The 11384-nt window shown below is 30.4% G+C and overlaps 4 protein-coding genes across 6 annotated transcripts; 1 reads left to right on the top strand and 3 right to left on the bottom strand.

The window, feature by feature from the left end:
• Positions 1–1593: 1593 nt before the first annotated feature.
• Positions 1594–3743, bottom strand: EndoG (Endonuclease G). Its single transcript, XM_018454348.1, has 5 exons — positions 3403–3743; positions 2901–3094; positions 2536–2772; positions 2084–2264; positions 1594–1775 (listed from the first exon to the last, which is right to left on the bottom strand). The coding sequence occupies exons 1-5, from the start codon at positions 3652–3654 to the stop codon at positions 1677–1679; spliced, it is 963 nt and encodes a 320-aa protein (XP_018309850.1). The 5' UTR covers positions 3655–3743; the 3' UTR covers positions 1594–1676.
• Positions 3744–4521: 778 nt separating this feature from the next.
• Rad9 (cell cycle checkpoint control protein Rad9) lies at positions 4522–7242 on the bottom strand. Of its 2 annotated transcripts, XM_018454352.1 has the most exons (6): positions 7041–7242; positions 6394–6596; positions 6169–6333; positions 5763–5919; positions 5485–5656; positions 4522–5328 (listed from the first exon to the last, which is right to left on the bottom strand). In XM_018454352.1, the coding sequence occupies exons 1-6, from the start codon at positions 7072–7074 to the stop codon at positions 4635–4637; spliced, it is 1425 nt and encodes a 474-aa protein (XP_018309854.1). In that variant the 5' UTR covers positions 7075–7242; the 3' UTR covers positions 4522–4634. The 2 variants fall into 2 exon arrangements, with proteins under 2 accessions (XP_018309854.1, XP_018309853.1); XM_018454351.1 differs by having other exon boundaries at positions 6169–6596.
• A 497-nt stretch (positions 7243–7739) lies between these two features.
• Positions 7740–9528, top strand: Vps29 (vacuolar protein sorting 29). Its single transcript, XM_018454366.1, has 4 exons — positions 7740–7860; positions 8222–8413; positions 8713–8948; positions 9278–9528. The coding sequence occupies exons 1-4, from the start codon at positions 7858–7860 to the stop codon at positions 9393–9395; spliced, it is 549 nt and encodes a 182-aa protein (XP_018309868.1). The 5' UTR covers positions 7740–7857; the 3' UTR covers positions 9396–9528.
• Positions 9529–9807: 279 nt separating this feature from the next.
• Ufd1-like (ubiquitin fusion-degradation 1-like) lies at positions 9808–11384 on the bottom strand. Of its 2 annotated transcripts, XM_018454350.1 has the most exons (5): positions 11266–11384; positions 11013–11133; positions 10794–10948; positions 10154–10705; positions 9808–9988 (listed from the first exon to the last, which is right to left on the bottom strand). In XM_018454350.1, the coding sequence occupies exons 1-5, from the start codon at positions 11266–11268 to the stop codon at positions 9917–9919; spliced, it is 903 nt and encodes a 300-aa protein (XP_018309852.1). In that variant the 5' UTR covers positions 11269–11384; the 3' UTR covers positions 9808–9916. The 2 variants fall into 2 exon arrangements, with proteins under 2 accessions (XP_018309852.1, XP_018309851.1); XM_018454349.1 differs by lacking the exon at positions 11266–11384 and having other exon boundaries at positions 11013–11206.

Here is an 11384-nt window from a genome sequence, read left to right as displayed (position 1 = left end):
GAGATATTATTTATAAGTCACGATGCATGCAATATTGATGAATGAGAATAAACAAAGGAAACAAGCAAAACGATATTCCAAAAAAGCATACGACTTAAAAATACATGCTAGATCTCGAGAATAATGCATAATATTCTTACGCTTGCAAAAGAATATGTGAATTAAGGGAAATTTTTACATAGAAATTTATTCTGCGAATTCAAACTTTTTATTCTTGTATCTCTATTCTGCTAATTACATTTATTTTCCTCTGATTAAATTTTTATTAAACTTGTAATAACTTCCCCCTATTTAAAATTTAATTTTAATTTTTTCTTTATTTAATCTATTTGGTTTTTTAAATTTTTATTAATTCCTTTTAATTCCCATCTTATTTTTAGTGTCATTTTATATTTTTTGCTTCTATTAAACTGTTCAACATTTATTTTAATTTGCTTTTAACACGTTTTTTATTTATTCGATACAATTTTAATTATGTTATTTATTAATTAAATTGCAATAAAGTTCTCTTTTAATTTGCCTATTTTCGCAAGAATTAGTCTTAAATATCGTCAAACAGCGACATATATTCTGACTTATTATAAAGAAACGTCGATAATGTTAAGTATTTCCGATGTGAGCATAAAAAAGAAAAATTCTTCGCGCGCACGGAAAAACTCGTATTATCACCGCGCCTGTTAATTTTGTACATAGACATAGCTCGTAAGATAAAATGATTATTAACGACTTTATCACATTTAGGATTTTATATGACTATTAGATATTTAACGATAACAAACGTATTAATCGATACGTACTTATAACTACCACGACCAAAGTAGCGACGAGGCGATATCTTATAAGATTTTATCTTGCGATTTTATAAGCGTTTGATTCTTCACTTATAAAGCATTTGTGTTCAAGACTGAGTTCCCAGCGTCTGAAATAAGAAAAATAAAGAAAATCCAGATGTATATACCGAATATATGTATATATACATTCCATATTTATATATTCAACAAAATTAAATGTGTATTAATTACATCCTTTTTATTCAATTTTGTTATTTTGCCAAAATATGTAAAAATTATCTGAATATGTATAGTTCAAATAACTATTCCGTTTCTATTCATTTCAAAACGCTATCATGTAAAATTATTTATACGCATAATTTTTATTTCACAGTAAATATAGGTATATCTATGTCTAAATCTTCGACATAAGAGAGAAAAAATACAGCAGATTTGAGCGCGTTTTATTTGATATAAACGAGTCGAAAATATACAATACATTGCGTTACACAATTAAATATAGCGACTCCAAGCGGACGACTAAATGTACAAAATCAATAAACGCATATACATATGCGTTTATTGATTTTGTACATTTAGTCGTCCGCTTGGAGTCGCTATATTTATTTTATCGACTAATAAAGATGCTTATTGATGCGTCCATTCGTTTGTTAGAATGGACGCATCAATAAGCATCTTTATTAGTCGATAAAATAAAATACAGAGCAGCTAAAACAATATATAGTATGTATGAATAATATAAAAAATATCATGATAAAACTTCTAAAATTATATACAGTGAGTTAAAAAATAACGGACTAGATTTAAATATACATATGATGATGTGTCAGAAAATAAAACTCTTTACAATCTGAACAAGAAAAGGGAATGGAGCAGTCGTCAAATTTAGCCTGTGTTCTTGCCATTCACTTTGCTTAATTTATTCCGTGAAATTTTATCGAAGAATAAAAGCCCGGCAGCGCGTTCAATGCTGTCTGGTGGGACCTGTTAAAAAAATTGATCAAATTCTTATAATATAAATTTATTATCTCTCGTTATACATACTAAATAAATTTAATACATCTTATATTTTTACACTTGTATAATTATTCTAATACGTTTAGTTTTAATAATTTCTTCTATTATAATTAATAAGCAATGTATTGACAATATTTAATTATATATTTATATTGCTATACACTTAAATATATATTTATAATTTATATTTATATATACAGAATGTTCTACATAGTTTTTAATATCTTTTATATTATATATATATGTGTATATATATATAGAATTTTTTGGAATACCTGGAAATTAGTAAGCGGCGCGTTGTCGTCAATCGGTGTATTCGGCATTACAAAAGCTTCCATTTCAAGTTTGCCATCGCTGGTTTCACCAACGATCACTTTGTAAAAATGTGTAGGCACTGCCACATGATTTGAACCTATGACCTCATAACGCACATATTTTTTTCCATCTGCTTCTCTTCTGTAAATGAAAAGTAACAGGATAAATTTATTACAATACTTTTCAAAATTAAGTTTCAAGTAAGACAAGCGAACCTTAAGTTTTATAGTAAAAATGACAATAGTTTGGAGACACGGTAGTGTCTCGGCGCTAAGCAAGCGTAGCATCATATATATAATATGTGATAATAATAGTAATAATAGAAAAATTGAATATTAATAAGGTAAATAATAATAATATGAAAATAGACAAGATTCACAAAATAAAAACTGGAAACAGCAAGGAAACGCACTTAGGAAGGTACAACGGTCCTGTGCACACGTAAACATCCTGGTAAACATTTGTCAATTTTCGAACGTATTTCTCCAGTCTGTTCCAGGAATCTCTATTGAAGCCTTTTCCGATTTGTGGTGCCATATTAGTGAGGAAAAAGGTTTGCTCTATGTGTTTCTGATCCACTCTATGATTCCCAGCTGCTGCCAGATGACCACGATCATAGCCGCTTCCTTTGTAGTCTGTATTCTGTGATCTGTTGGCATCATCAAAATTAAGACTCAGTCTCAATAGATTAATTTAATCTACTAAATTTAATTAATAAATTTTCAGATTTTTTAAGAATAATCTAAAACTTAATAGTAAAAAATTTTATTTCTTTACCTGAAAAAAGGATGTATACTCTCATCAGGCTTGAACTCACACTTTGAGCGTTCTACTTTACTGTTGTACTGCAATCTCTCCTTGGTCATGTGCTCAAACACCCAATGAGCAACTTTGTTTCGTCTGTCATAAGAGAGCACAAAATCCTCATACGACCTGACATGATCCAATCCGGGAAAACCAAATTTCATAATCTGCCGCAATATTACCAAGGTCCAATACGACTATTAGAATTTTTGTAATAATGCTACAAATAATTCAGCAGTTTCTACACATGTCGTTAAGATACTTAATTCTTTTCTTGTGATGCCATCAAATTATGTTTATTATTAAATCGTTTATCATTACATAACAATTGATTTGTCAAAAATCAATTGCAAATTACGAAATTCTCTTAATTTGCCGCTACTATATAAATATATAAATATATATATGTAACATATATAATTAAATCTGAGGGGTTAGTCAATCGTCCTTGATCCGACCCTCGATTTTCACCCACCTGCGATACCCTTGTAGCTGTCGAAGACACTTTGGAGCCCATGTCGCGGTTGCTTTCAACAGGTGTCAAGGGGGTAGCCGCCGAAACGGTGCCGAATAGAGGCAAACACGGCATATTCCGGAGTCGCGCCGCTGACAACACATTTGTTTCATTGTCTTTCGAATATCGCCTTTGTTCGGAGAATTTGCCCAAACACCAGCCCCCCAAACCCGCGCTAGTCAGAGCAGTTAGATTAAACACTATTCGTCTCATTCTATTTACGTTATTCTTTGTTCTCCCACGTGATTGTTAACTTCGTAATTAAGAAAATGTATCCAACGCGAAAAAATGAATAGGGTTAGGAACAGTTAGAAACTCACTACAGCAGTGTCGGGTAAAGTTAGAATGAACACGTGTTATCTTGCTATATGCAGTAGTATCCTAAATACATATATATATGGTATTTTGATCTATTTTTTATTATGAAATAGAATTAATTCTGATGGTGTAAATTTTGAATTTCTATTAGTGGAAAAATTAGATTATTTTTTTTTGTTTCATCTCACAAGAGAACTTTTATTAATTTATCGTAATAAATATAATGAAAATTCGACACTTCTACATACACGCGCGCGCGCGCGCGCACACATAATTACACTTATTTCCAATCGTTTATGAAAAATAAATAAGTCTGAAAAACGATAGATATAAAGCAACGGCTTCTTACATACTCATATATTAGTCGGTATTTTATGTATAAAAATTCTTTATTTACAATGAGAACTTTACAATCAGAACATCTTATATATACAATATCAAGATCTACTTTATAAACATGATTCTCTTGCACATATTTTTATTACTTCAAATTATTCAGATTTTTTATGAGATTCCATATAACTAAACATAAACTATTTGAAAAATAGCTTTATTAATCAAGAGTAATAAGAGGTTATACAATTGAATCATTTAATATTGAAAGAACATTTAGTTTGAAAAGTTTCTATTTAAAACTTTCTCGAATCTGTATGAAATTATACAAAAATTTAATTTTCAATTAAAAAAAGTGGATTGGTCACTGATTAAATAAAAAAAAACATTCGAAATAAATAAATAATTTACTTTAAATATTGTCTTGGTTAATTCTATTAAGTCTAGAAAATCTGTTATGAAATTATACAGCATTTTATTATGGAGCAAATAAATTATTCTTTTGTCATTACAAAAGTTCTTCCAAATCTCACAAGATAATATCAATCACTGTTATTCTCATCGGAATCCTCTACCAAGATAGTGTCATGACCAGGTAACATTCGCGGATCAAAAGTATTCTGAAAGCATTTCTGGAACACTACTTTTGCCCTCTTGACCATTTTCCGAGGCGGCGACTGCGGCACATTTTCGTCTAAGCCAACACAAACTATTGCATCTTCTTTCTCCTTTTGATTTTCTCTATCATCCGTCGATTTTCTCTTTGTGATGCTAGAAAATACTGAATTTACTAACTTCCGTTGGCCCTCCGAAATCTTCTTACTAATCGTCGAAGATGTGCTAGCAGGACTACTGCATGTGACAGAGCGACAACTTTGTACCGGCCTATGTGAATTTCTTTCTTGCACACCATTTATAGAATTATTGGCATTTGTGGTAACGATGCTCACAGAAGCATTCCTATTTTCATTAAGTGTTTTGTCCAACTGAATTTTCTTTTTTATTAGCGTATTCTTGGACACATCACTAACTGTAGGTTTGCTAGATTTTTTTATTCGACTCGAGGACACTTTGTTGACACGATTGGATGTACTCTTTGAAGCATTCTTTTTTCGAACAGATTGCACTTGTCTACTGACAATCGATATGTCTGACTGACTGTCACAGTCTGGACTTAGAGTTGATAATAACACGTTTGTTTCAAAGGCTTGAGTTTTCACCGTAAACAATATTGGTCTAAAAAAAGTTATCTTGAAAAATCAATAATTATCGAAATATAAATACTCAATTTTATATTACTGATATATAGAAATAATACTTCAATATATTAATCTTTAACTATCAAAGTATATATCTACTTAATATTAAATAGCTTGAGAATTTAATGTATACCTTCCTGCTGTTCCAAAACTTGCAATAATTGGAACGCCTACGCTCTCACTAAAAACGAGTAAGGCTTTGACTTCTTTTAAACAAAATGTGATACTTGTTTCGTTGCCAATCGTGTAACGATCAAATTCTCCAATACCAAAGGCCAGCTGGGTACGTGTAGTATTTGCCATAACTGTAATACATATGACTGTAGTATTAATTGACATTAATTGACAGTAATATATTAATTACTACATTATTTTGCATCTTATATATGCTAGAAGTGAAACATTTCTTACGTGATTCATCATCCACATAGTTTCTAAATAATAATTTATTTGGCGTTATCTGAAGCGTTATTTCGATCAAATTTTGTGGAAAATTTTGCAGAGCCTCTGTAAATGTTCGAGCTCGTGATGTCAATTCATTAGACATACCATCCTTAGTGTATGATGCCTATTTAATCCAAAGTTTCATTATCTGATATGACCAATAAAGTTCAAATGAAAATTTGATCCTCAGATATTTTCTTTTTTATGATATTAAAAAATTATTACTTTTTAATTACTCAAATATTCAGAATATTTGGAAATACTATAATTAATAGAATTAGTCAAGTTTAAGTAGTTTCTAAGCATTAAGTAGTATCATTCTCTAAATTATATCTGAGAATCAATTTTAACAAGAAAAATGTTTTTAGTGTACTTGCAACTTTTCAGAATCCAAAATGGATATCAAATGGGACACGTTGATACCATTTTTATATTTTAAGATAAATACTAGATTACAGGCATCCATCTCCAAATGAATGTGACAAGTTTCTACATGCTTGTCCAATGTATGTGCAGATTTGAAGACTGTCATTGCGCTCTGTAAATTGTAGAATAGGCTAAATATCGTGTACATAAATGTATTTGAAATAGATACTACCCTCATTGAAATTTTACACTTCTGTGCTTCTTCTTCTTCGAGATCTCCAAGATCATAGTAAGAGAAGAAACTCCTGTGAAACGTGAAGTCTGAATATGCTGATTTTACCATGTTGACTGTGCGAAAAGAGATAGATTCCTTTTGAGGATTCACATACATCTCGTCTCCAATCTTTGCTAGTGTATGTATTGCCTTTGCCAAAACTGCATTAATAAAAAAATGCTAATTAAAAAATCCAGTACAAAGAAGCTTCATGAAATTATATTTATCTGAATTTTTGTTCTGATGCATATTAAATTTTTTAAAAGTTTTGGAGTCCTATTCTGTAACTCTTAACGACTGCAACGATACCGTTACATTGTTATTGTGTAGATTTTATATATAGTAAAAAAGCTGCACAACGACAATTTAACGATATCGTTAGAGTCGTTAAGAGTTACAGAATAGGTCCCTTATTTAGCTCAAGTATAACATTTAATACATTCTTTTGTAAATAATAATGTATCCAGTACAAAATAAATAAGTATAAAAGATTAAATTAGTCACATGTAACAAAAAATTTTAAATTAAATTGACGATTTTCGTTTGCGCTATAAAACAACAATTCTGATTTCTCTAACAAAGAATTAAGAGAATGACGAACATACTTTTGATGTTACCGCCGGGTATGACGCATTTCATGTTGAATACTTTTTATTCTATACGCGACTAAATTTGACAAAAATATATACACATATAAAATATTTTCCGATTTATAACAATTCTAACAAAACAATGCACTACTCATTTGAACTTTCACGCGCGGTCATAAACGCAATAATAATAATTTTGAAGACCATTCAGGGTGGAAGATTGAATAGGTTATGTCACAGATAAAATAATACTTGAGATCTGCAACAGTGAATAAAATGTAGCGCCTTGAATAAACTGGAAATATTCGGAATCGAGATAGTGCAATTTCTTTGTCAATTATTTAGATTTTTATTTTCACGATTTGAAATCCTACGATATCAATAATTGCTATAATCAGAGAGAAACCTCAGAGTGGACATCCCGTCCACTATAATTTATAGTGATCCGTTTTTTTTTGTGGGTGAGTATATTTACAAATTACAAAGAAAAGAAGACCGTCGGTAAAATCGATCAGCGGGAGTGATGAAGGGCCTTTAGAATCCAAACGCTCATTTTTGTTTCCTCGAATTTTGTCATCACTTCAAAATTACCGCGACGCAAATGTTTAAATGGCCGGATTTGGAATCTGCGCAGATCAGTACAAAATTCATCTCGAAAACGTTCTGACTTCCGTTCATGTATATTGTATGTATATTGTACACTTCGTCACTTCCGGTGTCATGTTTGACGTTTCAGCATCTGTCAGCTTCTTGTGTATTATATTATAGCAATTATTAATATCGTGTGATTATAAATATCGAAATATATCAAAAGGAGATAATTACAAAAATCATGGTGAGTAATACAAAAATAATCAATAAATGTGTGAAAAATTGAAAATTGTTTTAGTAATCTAACCTTAAAATAGGTGTAGTATATTATTTTATAATTTCTTTCATTCATTGAACTTGTATTGTGTAATTAGAAAATCATTTATAGTTAAAATTTAATTATTTTCTGTTTATAAATAATATTTTAATTTATTTCAGTTTACCTCAATAATTTACAATTGTCAATTTTTATCTCATAAAGTTCTGACTTTAAAAAATGTATACATATTTTTTACTCAGAAAAAGAAAATTATTTAATATAATACCATATACTAAGCTTTTAAAATCTCTTATTTGAAAGTGAGTACAGAAACAAATTTTTTCAGCTTGTGTTGGTATTAGGAGACTTGCACATTCCACATAGATGTAGTAGTCTCCCAAGTAAATTCAAGAAACTGCTGGTACCAGGAAGAATACAGCATATCTTATGCACTGGCAATCTTTGTACAAAGGAGTCCTATGATTATCTCAAGACATTAGCCAGTGATGTACATGTAGTCAGAGGAGATTTCGATGAGGTATATATTCATCCAACAGTTTTGTTTAATCATTTAAACACAAAAACATGGAATAATATTAAAATGTAGTTAAAACAATGCTCTTTCTACCAATGTAGATCAACTGTAATCTCGGTTCAATTAACCAAGATTAAAATTAAACTACATTGGTAGAAATGGACAATTAGATACAATTAGATCAAGTAAAATTGAGAACAAGAAAAATAGAGTTATTATTGATTAAGTTAAATTACAAGAAACTGCATAATTTTAAATATTATTACGTGCAAATCAAAACAAAGAATTTTATTTGTTTACAGAATCTAAATTATCCAGAACAGAAAGTAGTTACTGTAGGCCAGTTCAGAATAGGACTTTCCCATGGACATCAAGTAGTTCCATGGGGTGATCCAGAATCTTTAGCCTTGATACAGAGACAATTAGATGTCGATATTCTCATATCTGGACACACACATAAATTTGAAGCCTATGAACATGAAAATAAATTCTATATCAATCCTGGATCAGCCACCGGAGCTTACAATCCTCTAGATACGTAAGTTTTTTTTATAAAAATCTAAAAATGATATTAAAAAATATTAAAGTGTATCAAATATAATATTTTTGACAATAAATATATTTCCAAAGATTCAGTTCACAAATATATTCTATTTTTTTTTATTACAAATCTATTTTTAAATTAATTATTTAATACAATATTTTAATCGTTAATGTATAAATTTTCTCTGAAAAATAGACACCTTTACAATAATATAAAATAAACAATAATTTACAACAATAATTTACAATAATAAATTTACAATAATAATTAGTGCGATAAAAAAATTCTATGGGAATTCTTTTTTAATAATAATTTGTTTTTAGGTCAGTTATACCATCATTCGTATTGATGGACATTCAAAGTTCAACAGTGGTTACATACGTATATCAACTGGTCGGAGATGAAGTTAAAGTGGAAAGAATTGAATATAAGAAAAGTTAGAATCATCGGAATTTCCAGAATATATCTATTATGGATTATATCCCAAAATTTACTAAGAATGCAATTATGTGCGTGAATATTCAACATTTATCAAATACTTTTAATCTGTCTCAGATTAATTAATTAATTAGCATTTAAAAATAATTCGTATATTTGTTGTAAATAAAGTAATATCACTATTATATATGAAATAAATACTTTGTAAGAGTAGATTGATAGACAAATAACTTTGAAAAAAAGTTGTCCTTGATAATATTTATATAATTTTCTATATAAAATTCTATAAAATTATCCCCTACATAGCGTTTAATATATGGTTTAGTATTCAATTTCTTTATTTCCAAGAAAGACCTAATATGAAAGATGAAACAATGTTTTTTCTGCTTATGACAAATATATAACAGAAAAATAAAAACATACGTATATCTTATTAAAATAGTAATTCAGATAATACAACATTCATTCTGGCAAACTCTCTCATAAATTTATAAATTAAAAATAAATAATTGTTCGTTATTCTATTATTTTCTGGATTTCCTTAGAAGTGTAAACCCTTCGCCAGTAAACGCCTTAAACTCGTCTGGATCCTTCGTCTAAAAGAATACAAACAATATTAATCACAATACAATCGCGTGTACTGCCATGTGAAGTTGCCATAAATTAAAATTATAGATCTGCATTTAACAATAAAGTTCGAGACAAAATTTTATTTATAATTCTATGTCGTAGACTGTAGAGAACTGCAACTAAAGTTCTACCTCCTTATTATTCGCTGGCTTCATATTTCGCAGGAACCTAAGAGTGCCTATTTGATAATCATAATCTGGTATTCCGCGAACATAGGTCGGCTTGGTAGTTACAGTTTCCTGCTTGGGCATGTCTTTGCGTTTTTTACCATCCAGCCGGACCCCTTCACCCTGAAAAGGTACAAAGCCAGTCTGCGCCGGCATCAAATCAGCCAGATGCTCTATATCATCTTCTTCCTTCTTTGGCTTTCGTATTGGCTCTTTATAGCCTACCGGTGGAGCAAACTCCACATTCATATCACACTCAATGATACTAACTGCTGGACCAGGTCTGGTTTCTAGCACACACATTTCGTAAATCTTCTGATTATATTTGATCGCAATCACATCACCTGTAGTTAGACAGGCAAAGCTGCGCAAGCCATTCTCTAATACAGCCTTTGGATTTGTAATGTCTAGAAAGTCTTCTGACTGTGGCTGAAAACGAGAGAATGTTGCAACTGGTAATGACACACTCTCTACATTCAGTAACTCGCCTTCCTCCAGCAAAAGATTATGCATCATCTATGAAAAAAAACAAATAATTTATTATTTATCTATTATCATTATATATATATATATAAAAAGAGTTGTAAGATTTCTGTTCACTAACCCAATAAGGCAAATAGACTTTTCCTTCATCAGCGATAAATTCCAATACACCACAATGAGTAATTCTATTTGTTTTCTTGTTGGTTAGTTTGAATAACATCGGGTAAATAATATTGAGCCTTGTAAGCTGCTCCAAGGCAGATGGTGGCATGATTACTAAAAAGTAGATCAATCATGCAGTGTTCTTCCTGTTATCATCTAATTACCAGTTGGTACTCACTCTTGCCGCCGCGTTCAACATCCTGACGATAGGTTCCAGGCAACATCGACACTGAGAAGCATTTGTACTGAGTGTTGAAGGGCCGCGGAATCTCCGGGAACATGTTAAACCCGAACTGAAACTGAAAAGTCATCCAATGTCATGCTAAATTGTTAACCTCAATTACTCTCCTTTAGGGAAACAAATTTTGGCAAGATTTTCGCCGTTTCCCTGGTTACCCTGGTAGAATCATCGATTTCTTCGGCTCTCTTACCATGGTTGTCGATTCTCTTGATGATTTTTTCTTTATAGGATTTTTTTCTATAGCAACATGAATTTTCAACGAGTCACAAGCGTCACGAATCACCGTCACATTTGCATCAATTTGTATGT

This window comes from Mycetomoellerius zeteki, unplaced genomic scaffold (genome assembly GCF_001594055.1).
Source record: "Mycetomoellerius zeteki isolate Tzet28-1 unplaced genomic scaffold, Tzet1.0 scaffold433, whole genome shotgun sequence".
NCBI classification, from domain to species: Eukaryota; Metazoa; Arthropoda; class Insecta; order Hymenoptera; family Formicidae; genus Mycetomoellerius; species Mycetomoellerius zeteki.
The sequence above is the reverse complement of the archived record's forward strand: the minus strand, read 5'-3'. Positions and strand labels throughout refer to the sequence as shown.

Bases quoted from the DNA above. Each gene is read 5' to 3' on its own strand.
- EndoG (XM_018454348.1), bottom strand. From the start codon at position 3,654: ATGAGACGAATAGTGTTTAATCTAACTGCTCTGACTAGCGCGGGTTTG. The intron at 3,095-3,402 runs GTGGGTGAAAAT...ATATTGCGGCAG, and splicing joins CAGCTACAAGGGTATCGCAG to ATTATGAAATTTGGTTTTCC. The intron at 2,265-2,535 runs GTGCGTTTCCTT...TTTCATTTACAG, and splicing joins GGACCGTTGTACCTTCCTAA to AAGAGAAGCAGATGGAAAAA.
- Rad9 (XM_018454351.1), bottom strand. From the start codon at position 7,074: ATGAAATGCGTCATACCCGGCGGTAACATCAAAA. The intron at 5,657-5,762 runs GTAAGAAATGTT...TATGTATTACAG, and splicing joins CTATGTGGATGATGAATCAC to TTATGGCAAATACTACACGT. The intron at 5,329-5,484 runs GTATACATTAAA...AACTTTTTTTAG, and splicing joins AGTTTTGGAACAGCAGGAAG to ACCAATATTGTTTACGGTGA.
- Vps29 (XM_018454366.1), top strand. The intron at 8,414-8,712 runs GTATATATTCAT...ATTTGTTTACAG, and splicing joins TCAGAGGAGATTTCGATGAG to AATCTAAATTATCCAGAACA. The intron at 8,949-9,277 runs GTAAGTTTTTTT...ATTTGTTTTTAG, and splicing joins GCTTACAATCCTCTAGATAC to GTCAGTTATACCATCATTCG.
- Ufd1-like (XM_018454349.1), bottom strand. From the start codon at position 11,145: ATGACTTTTCAGTTTCAGTTCGGGTTTAACATGTTCCCGGAGATTCCG. The intron at 10,706-10,793 runs GTTAGTGAACAG...TTTTTTTCATAG, and splicing joins AAGTCTATTTGCCTTATTGG to ATGATGCATAATCTTTTGCT. The intron at 9,989-10,153 runs GTAGAACTTTAG...GTATTCTTTTAG, and splicing joins AGCCAGCGAATAATAAGGAG to ACGAAGGATCCAGACGAGTT.